The sequence below is a fragment of the Dermacentor andersoni genome, chromosome 1, assembly GCF_023375885.2.
Source record: "Dermacentor andersoni chromosome 1, qqDerAnde1_hic_scaffold, whole genome shotgun sequence".
Classification (NCBI taxonomy): domain Eukaryota; kingdom Metazoa; phylum Arthropoda; class Arachnida; order Ixodida; family Ixodidae; genus Dermacentor; species Dermacentor andersoni.
This window is the reverse complement of record NC_092814.1, coordinates 318,549,669-318,559,503: the sequence shown is the minus strand read 5'-3', so window position 1 is coordinate 318,559,503 and position 9,835 is coordinate 318,549,669. Positions and strand designations below refer to the sequence as shown.

Genomic DNA, 9,835 nt, shown 5'->3' with positions numbered 1-9,835 from the left:
CACGAGGCGAAGTTTCGCTCGAGGCGACTATGTACAGTACCGACCGCCTGTCGCCTTCACGATAGCGCCGGGGCGACCGCTCTAAGCCGTGCCATACGCAGACGCCGCCAGAGGAGAACGTGCCTTCTCCTCCCTTCGCCGCTCTCCCGGTGCCTTCCGCACGATGCAAGACGGCGCGCTTGCTCCCCGCCTTCCACCCTTGAACGAGTGAGATCGAGCAACCATCTTCGGCTAATCCTTGCACGCTCTCACTCGCACCTATAGAATGCAGCTCGCGGCCACGCCGTTATGGAACTTGCACTTTATACGGGATATCATGGCGAGGGTGACTGCGGAAATGTGCCTGGAAGTGTCTATATAATGGCTTTTGCAATGACACGATGAGGGCTCCCGAGCTAAAGCAAAGGGGCGCGTTCAAAGGGGCGAAATCGTCAGGGCAGTCAAATAATGCAAGATGTCAACGTGAATTCCTCCCTGTCTATCTGCAGACTCCGCGTAGCTCCTGCAGCCTGCACCTCTTTCTAGTGACTTGTATTGCTGTGTTATTCTCGTATTGTTCAATTGTATCATTCCCCATCCAGAAGGCAAGAAGTGCCCACGCGGGCACTACGCACACATTGTTGTGCAGGAGAGCCCGCCGTCTGCTTCATCATGATCATCATCATGATCACCATCCAAAACATTTATTGGTTTCTATTTGCAGGGTCTTTTGTGGCAGTCTTTCAGGGTCTTTTTTGGCTGTCTTTAATGGGTTTAGCAGGGGTGGGACCCTTTTCCCAGTGCTCCAGCGGTTTCGGCAGTCCTGCGTGCTCGCTGCACAAGACCAATTTGGCCCTAGGAGCAGTCGCCGGCCAGGGGAGCCTTCTATTGCTCCCCACTTGGATTTATGATTTTGGCGACTGCTGTCATATGTTGGCATTCCCCTGTGATCTGATATATGGTGGCCTCCGGGTATTTAGCTGCGCATCTGGCGAGGTACACGTTTAACTGGGCACATTTAAGTTGGGCAAGGTTCCTGTCTGGAGCTGTCTGGAATCAGTGACCTCCGCCCTCGTGAATTATTTATGTGCGAGAGGATATCCTATCCTGGTTCCCCTGCAGTAGTGTGCCAACAAATCCGACTATTCATGTGGAACAGAAGGTCCACTTTCGAGTGTATATCTTTCGGGTACTCGCATTGTATACCGTTGAGCCACCCTGTCCGTCTTTTCATTCCCCGCTATTCCTGCATGCCCCCGCACCCACAGGATGTTGTGTTGGATCAGCTGTGGCTGTGTTGTGGGGAGTGTTACGCCACCCCATAGCTCGAGGAGCACACGGAGTGCGCGGTGGCCTATTCTGCTGTTCAGCAAATGTCGGCAGGCGTCTTGTGAATCAGTTGGAATGGTTAGGGATTTGCCGGTTCTGAATCCATCCGCCGCAGCTAGAGCGATGGCTCCTCAGGTTGAGTCACGCTTGTTCAGTTTATATAGCCGCTTGTAATTTCGGAAAGGCTTCTGTTGATGACCATGGCCATAATGCATCCTCGTTCGGAATATTGTGCGGCTGCGTCCACGTATACTACGTTGTTTTTGGTGGAGAACGTGCATTTAATGTCAGTGCGTTGGATGTCTTCAGCTGATGTGGTGTCCGTTGGGTTCCCTTTTTTCTTTAAGTATGCTTGCGAAACTTTCGCAGAGCTTGTAATAGAGCTTACAAAACATATTTCTTGTTGAAACTTTTTGCACGGCATATCCACTCCGTGGAACGATAAAGAAATGAAAGAAGGCTCCCCACGATTTGACCACGTGAGTCTGTCTTTTCCGTCCGCCCATGAGGTGACGTGCAAGTGATGTTAGCCAATAAAACTAGACGCGTCCCTGGGGTTAAATATCATGTCTCCATACGACTAGTTCATTTATGAGACGCGGTCGGCAGAACTCACGAAAAGTACAAGCTTGGCCGAACTCCAGGCCTCCCTAATAGCACCTCTGCTCTTTGAAGTCTCACCGTGCCTTATTCTAGCTCTCTAAAGGTACCCTACCCCATATGGAATCAACAGATAATCAAATTAAGAAAACATAGGGGAAATATTTGTTGTTTTACTTGGAGTGCAGAATTTATAGGCCAAAGGAAAATCAAAGTCGACGAAAAAACACGTAGTACGGTTAGAGTGTGTAGTGCGAATATTCAAGCGGTAGGCAGCGGTATGGGCCAGGCGTTTTCGCTCCCTCTCTCGTAATCCCTAAATCGCTTGGGAACTTGAAGGTCTCGCTTATTTAATGACGTTTCAATGTGAAAAAAAATGTTTCATAGCGATCTCGTTTAAACTACTCAGCTCATATTTAATTCTCGAGCGCTCGAAGGAGTTCTACCGTTACTTTAGTACATCGGAAGGCGCTATGAAGACGACGGAATAACCGTGGCATGACGATCCTGAAATAATGAAGACAGTATAACGAGGACAGTACGACGACGACCGCATGATGATAATGAGATGACGGCCGAGCGTGTGATGTTGTTGCCCTGACGACGAAGACATGACGATGACGGTATGACGAGAATCGGATGACGAATCGGCTATGACGACAATGGAAGGGCCATGATGTCTTCACTACGACGATATGAAAAGTACTGCATGACAATGAATGTATGTCAACGCCGAAATGACGGCGATGGCATAACGCTGGCATGTTCGTGACTGAATGACGACAGCGTCATAGCGATGAGATGATGTAGGAATGACGTCGATTAAAGGACTAAAGAGTAGTGACGATAGGATGAGGACGAGTGTACGATGATGTTGGAATCACGACATCTGTATGATGACGATGATGTGAAGAAATCCGCGTGACGAGCCTCGTTCGACGTCGTTGTAGGACGACGACGGCGTGACATGAACTGTATCATAATTACATTACGATGATTACGTGATATAGCTCGGCGACGACTTGGCGTGACGACGCCGATGGGGAAATGACGGTGTCACAAGCACGGGGAGGCGACGACGGCCCATAACCAGTGGCACACATCCCTGGAAACTGCAGACTGCACAATCTCTGGGTTCGGCACGCTTGTGCGGACAGCGCCAACGACTTAAAACTAAGAAACGAGCTAAGCAAAACTAACACTTAAAAATAACTTGCCGATTGTTATGCCCGAACCCACACCCTCCGCAGGGTACGGCTCATAACGCTCCTACTTAACTTGTTTTTTCTCACACTGTCTCTTATTACAACGGTGCTGTATGTAACTATGATGCCATAGAATTTTCGTGACCGCATACAAAACTATCATCATCAATGGCTCATAAGGCCCGTACGTAAACAAAAAATGCAATGGCTCATACCGCTATAAGCAAGAGGCTACAAGCACTCAGCAAAGTGAAGCGAACAGTTTTTACATTATTTTTAATCACGCATGCAACATACACAGTGCCATGTCGAAAACAGTCATCATCAATGGCTCATACCCCGGTTGGAAATGGCTTATACCCTCGTTAGCAAGCAAGCGAATTCAATGGCTAGTAGCCGCGTAAGGTAAATGGCTACTCAATTGCGTTGGTACTATCTGTGATGTCGATGTGGGTGATTTCAATTCTTATGTTTCGGGACGGAAATGGGAGTGATTTACTCGTTTCGTGTTGTAGGAATATCGCTTGCGATGCGACAACGATCCGGCCCAACCGACCAACCAGTGGCGTACGTGCATCGATTTGACATAATCGGTGGGCTAGACCTGCCGGTCCCGACGTGGGAATAACCGGGTGCGCGAGGAGTTCGCGTCCTCGCCAGACCTGCAATAAAGTTTCTTCACTTACTCATAGCACGTGCTTACTGTTGCGAGTATGCAGACCAGTGTACATCACAGTGACTACAAAGCCATTGCGACCGTCGTTACTAGGTGACAATCGAATATTATTCCGGCACAGTGGGTTCTTGAATAGAGTAGTCGTTATCCTAAAATTCGAATATTTTCTTTAATATTATCGAATACTTTACGTTGTGGACTGTACACTGCTGGAAAAAGAAGTGTTTGCACTAAATGTTAAAGAAAAAATCTCGTTCTTTGAAGCTAATAAACGATTATTATAGCTTTCGCGAAGAAGTAATGCCGTTGTGACGCTGGTGGGGCCCGTATCTCAGATGCCTCAGTAGTTCTCCGAGCCCACGCATAGTGGTTCAGCTATGACCCCTGCCGCCTCCATGGTGGAAGGAGCCAGTGCTGCTCCATCATCTTCAAAGGCGCTGTAGACACCAGAGCCGCAGGGCTCTAAAATGAACCAAACCCCAAGGCCTCAGACACGTGTCTCAGCGCGCAACTCTCAGTTCTCCAGCGCCTCAGAGAGAGAGAGAGAGAGAGAGAGCGATGGAAGTGATGCAAAAAGCCAGTGTTGTCGACGCCAAAGGACAAGCTCTCTCTTAAGCGCGTAAACATCAACAAGTTCCCCATAACCACGTTAAATAAGAAAGTGATAACCTAAAGGTTATCGCTCTTTTCTTTTAGTCTTCTTCGTATCTATGTGCAGCGTACTTCGTTCTTATCTCTTATTTACTGGTATTGCGATTTTTTACGTTTCAGGCTCAAAATGGATTTTATTATGCAGGGGAATTTCAGGAGGCTCTTACGACACTTAGGTGACATAACGTGCATGTTTTGTACCTTCTATCCTGTGGAATTGTGCTTACAGGAAACAAACCTAAGCGAAAAACATAACTTTTTTTAAAAGGCTGTACTGTCGTACGGTGCGACCGCACTCAGGCGAACCGCGTTTCGGGTGCTGCAGCCATTGTTCTGCAGGGTGGTATCACAGCTAGAGAAGCAGCTGCCATTAACAGTCACATAGAACCCGTTGCTGTCGCCACTTTAGCAAACAATACCATCACCATTTGTTCAATATACATTCCACCGCATTCGCAATTTACTGTAAGAGATCTAAAGTTAATTTTAAGCCTGCTCCCTGAACCTTTTTTTAATAGCGGGTGATTTTAACGCACCTAGCACGTTATGAGGTAGCAAAATAACCGATACCAGGAGAAAAACAATTGAAGATTTTATCTTGACAAACGACATATGCCTTTTAAACACTGCTGCTGCAGCCTATTGCTTCCGGTGCAACGGTGCTATGAGGTGTCTAGATCTGGCGCTGTGCTGTCCATCTCTCTTTGGCGTTTTTCAATGAAGTGCTATCGATAATCCCTATGGTAGTGACCATATGCCTGATATCATTAAGAAAATCTCTAATTTTCCTGCAATACCATTAAGATCACCCCATTGGAAACTCCATCTGGCAGATTTGCCTCTATTCACTGAAAAGGCCAGTCCGGATAACATATCAGAGGAGATAACAATAGACGAAAACAATGAAACGATTACTGCCTTTACACTTGCTGCCGCAGAACAGACAAACCCGTAATCCTCCGGCTTAAAAGGAAAAAAAAAACTAAAATTCTTGTGGATGAATTAGAGTAAAAAATCTAAAAAAATACAAATCAAGCTCGGGGTATCTTTCGATGACACCCAACAAAAGATAACCAACTCTCTTTCATAAAAGCAAAAGCGAACGCCAGGTACACACGCAGACAAGCCGAAAGGCTGTCCTGCAAAAACAATGTATCATCCATAAATAGCTCGATAACATCCAGAAGAATGCGGAATCAGCTTCGTAAGTTGACAGGCGACTACGGTTCTTACTCTATCCCCATTCTCTCAAACCCAGGCACGCAAACAGATTTAAAGGAAAAGCAAATGTATTAGGCCAGCATTTCCATGACATATCAAGATCACTAAATTATTCTGCTACATTTCAAAGATACAAGCAATCAGCAGAAAAACTGAAGCTTCCGACCACGAGAAGTTAAGAGTGATATTGTATAATGGCCAGATTAACGCTTACGGATATCAACAGAATACTCAGTACTGGCAAAAAAACAAAAAAAAAACAGCAGCTGGTCCGGACACAGTGCATTACGAAATGCTCACTCACATATCCCTTAAAGCAGTTGAAACCTTGCTTCGTTTTCTTTTACATAATCTGGGAGACGGGAAAACTGTCGAATGAGTGGAAGAAACCATAACTGCTTGCTTGAAAGCTGGAAAGCATCCTACAACAGCAACTAACTACAGACCCGTAGCTCTCACAAGCTGCCTCGCGAAATGTTGTGAAGACATTTTAAACATAACATTGACGTACGTCCTTGAAACTCCGAACCTGCTGGATAACCACCAGTGCGGCTACAAGAAAGGTTACTGTACAAGATATCACTTAGTCCGGCTAGAACACCACATTGGTGCGGCCTTTCTGCCCAAATAATACTTTCTTACAGCTTTCTTTTTTTTCGATATAGAAAAGGCGTACGAACCAACATAGACGTTTGGTATCTTGAAGGACTTAGCCAATTTGGGGATCCGCGGTAGAATGCTCAAATGTCTAGCCGATTTCATGTCCCACCGAACATTTCAAGTGGGTTTAGGAACGGTCATCTCACGCGTATTAATTCAGGAAAATGGTGTGCCACAGGAATGTGTATTTAGTGCAACACAGTTTCTGGTAAATATGTACTAGGTCAATAATGTAATTCCATCCTCTGTAATGCATTCATATTATGTTGATGATCTACAAATATCGTGTCGTGCCTCGAACTTGGCAACCTGCGAATGGCAGTTTCAAATTTCATAAAAGAAACTGACGTAGTGGGCATCGGAAAACGGTTTTCGCTTCTCAATTGAAAAAAACTGTTAGTGTTGTCTTTTTACAAAACGGAGGCTCAGAACACGATCCCATCCTTAACGTACAGGAAGCCACACTATCATAAAACAACAGCACAAGTTTCTGAACGTTTTGTTTAATAAAATGTTAAACTTTCTTGCTCACATAAACAGCCTTAAAATTAATGCAAACGTCATCAAAGTCCTGTCCCGGAAGCGCTGGGGCTCTTAGAGTTAACGCCTGCTACGCATCTACCACACTTTGGTACGTAGCATACGGTAGCATGCTATATGATTCAGACTGACAGTCTTCCATCTGACGGCTTGATCCAGTTCATAACCTAGGACTACGACTGGCTAGTGGCGCTTATAGAACATCACGTGTCCAGAGCTTATACGCTTACTTTAATGAACATCCTTTACGTCATCTCAGAGTGCTACTAACTTGTACCTACATCCTCAAAATGCAGTCCTTACCACAACACATGTGCTACAACATGGTCGCACAGTGCAACTCACGTTTACACTACATAAATAAACTGAACATGATCAGACCTCTTCTTCTGCGATAGGAGGAATACTGTCGTGTCTATGACATTCCTCATGTGCTCCTTAAGGTTGCTAAAAGACCACGACGACTACCCCCTTTGGGCGAATTCTTACATTTAAATAATTGGGCATTGGTACCTCTAAAGAAAAATGACGAACACATCATACAAGCATTGCGCGATGTCAAAATTACATGGAATTTTACACTGATGCCTCGAAAACAAAAGAACACGTGGGTGTGGGTTCCGTAACGGAAAATTGGGGAACAAGTATTTGATTACCACAGCATGCCTCTGTCTAAACAGCCGAAGTCTACGTAATATCTTCTGTAGTTAGAAAGATCATCGCATGACAAACACGAAAACACGGTCATATACACTAATTCGTTAAGCACACTGAAGTCTGTCCACGTGAAATCCGTATGTGAACCCCTGTTAGGGAAATCCTAAACATAGTGACTTCAAACAAATACAGCAGATCAATTTGGTTTTGCTAAGTACTAAGCCATGTTGGGATACAGGGTTGTGGAGAAGCGGATAGATGCGCATCAACTGCAGCGTCCAAAGGCATAACGAACACAACGCTTCCTAGTATAGATAGTATCACTGCGATTAGGAAGGCCCTGAGGTGAAAATGCGCACACAAATGGGACCATTGTATAAGCAACAAGGTACATCTTACTAAACTCCTAATTGACGAGTAGAAGTCGTGCAGACACCAGCAATGCTTGCGTGAGGTGATCTTGTGTCGACTTTGAATTGGACACACACACACAAAATTTTCTCCTTCGAAAAGAAAACCCGCTGACTTGCGAAAAATGCCATGAACCTCTTACAGTGATTCACATCCTTATGACATGTCCATAGTTTATAACAGACAGACGGAAGCTTTTACACAACCTATATTATTTACATATACCTTTACACCCTGCCCTATTACTGGCAGAAGAGCCGCTACTGCCATTTACTAACTTGTCTGACTTTTTAGAGACAACTGCCTATTTACATAAATGAATAATGTAAGGCTGGTTTATCTGCTTTATCGTTGCGTTTTCTATTGTGTTGTGACTGGCAAAGCGTGACCTGAGTAGTCTTAGCGCCATTAAACGCTAACTAACTAACTATAACTAACTAATTAACTAACTAACTAACTAACTGATTGACTGACTGACTGACCAACTAACAAACAAACTAATTACCGACTAACTAACTAACTAACTAGCTAACTTATTAACTAACTAACTAATAACTCATTTTGGGCCTTTTCCCTGACTGCATACTTAAGGTGCCTGTAGAAAAGGGAGCAGTTAAGAAGCCCGCGCCTTTTTCCTTTCCTCTGCGCCTCCGTATTTACGAAAAATTATCTATGTTGCTGTCCCGATTTTATGACCCCATATATAGGTAGGTTATAGAAATGTGTCGTTTGCAGTATATTACTGAGTACAGTGTTATAAGCTTGATGCGGTATTTTTTTTTCTTTTCTCTTTTAAATTTCAAGTTCTATGCGAGTGAAAGAAAATCCGGAATAAAGGAACCGGATATTCGCTCTTTAGTGGCGGTAGATTCAAACACTGACATTCCCTTAGCAGCTTTTGCTGTAAAGCCTAAGTACGCACAGATTGAACGCTAAAACGCATCCTACAATGCTCTCCGCAAGTCTGAACTTTGTTAGTGAATTTGGGGTAGCATCCAGAGCCTCTCTGCTGAAAGAATGGCACACTCCCGCTTGCGCTGCTCATCCCTATGTGTATGTAGTGCGAATAAATACCGGGACTCATTACATAGTCTCTCTTTTCACAGCGATCCCACAAAATGAAATGTCACTGAATGAGACAACGCTGGCCTTCCATATTTTTGCTGTAAAGGGGTTAGTCCGACCTCGCGTGCAACCACAAAGCAACCAGCTTGGTCTGGCCACGCCGTCTGTGTCACTGTTGCCCTCAGCCTTGATGTAGTTCAGCATCGTCAACGAACACTCGAGCGCGTCACGCTGGTTCATGTGCGAGTTGCAGCCCAAGACGCGGAGGCTGTACTCGGGCTAAGGCCCGGCGCCTCACTCCACAATCGGGTGATTCATTCTCGCGCCAGCATCCACGCCATGTGTAATCGGCACCTATGAACTGCGTTAACAACACATGGCGACATTAAACGCTACCTTTGAAGCGCACATTCGTCAAGCAAGGATTCGCGGTACGCTGCAGCTGTACAGGTGAAACGTCCCCTGCTTTATCCTCAGAGCGCCTTCCGAGTCAAAGTACTGACGATGTCATCATCCATTCTGGAAGGTAAAGCTAAAAATAGATCCTGCAGTTCTCGCTGCTGAACTGTTGTATTTTACCATGCCAATATGGTAAGAAATGACGATGTGCAGAATGCAGTAATCTTAGTTTTGCAAGTGCAACCGCCGTGTAGCAAAATATGAATAAGCAACTACACTGAATATTAAGAGATTTTGGAAAAAGATATTTCGTGTGTGTCAAAAGTCAATATATTAAATTCTGTTACAAACTTGATGTTAAGCCGCGACCGCAAAGTGCTCAAGAGCGATTGTATGTTATGATTGTTTTCTTAGATTTTCTTCAGTCATGGAAACGATGGAA

General features: G+C 45.0%; 1 protein-coding gene across 1 annotated transcript in view; it reads right to left on the bottom strand.

Annotated features, from left to right (window-relative positions):
• Positions 1–4,129: 4,129 nt before the first annotated feature.
• The window catches only part of LOC129380907 (uncharacterized), a 35,136-nt gene continuing 29,430 nt past the window's right edge, over positions 4,130–9,835 (bottom strand). The window contains exon 6 of the mRNA XM_072289031.1: positions 4,130–4,251. Within this exon, the coding sequence (XP_072145132.1) occupies positions 4,130–4,251 (122 nt within the window). The remainder of the gene's footprint in view (positions 4,252–9,835) is intronic.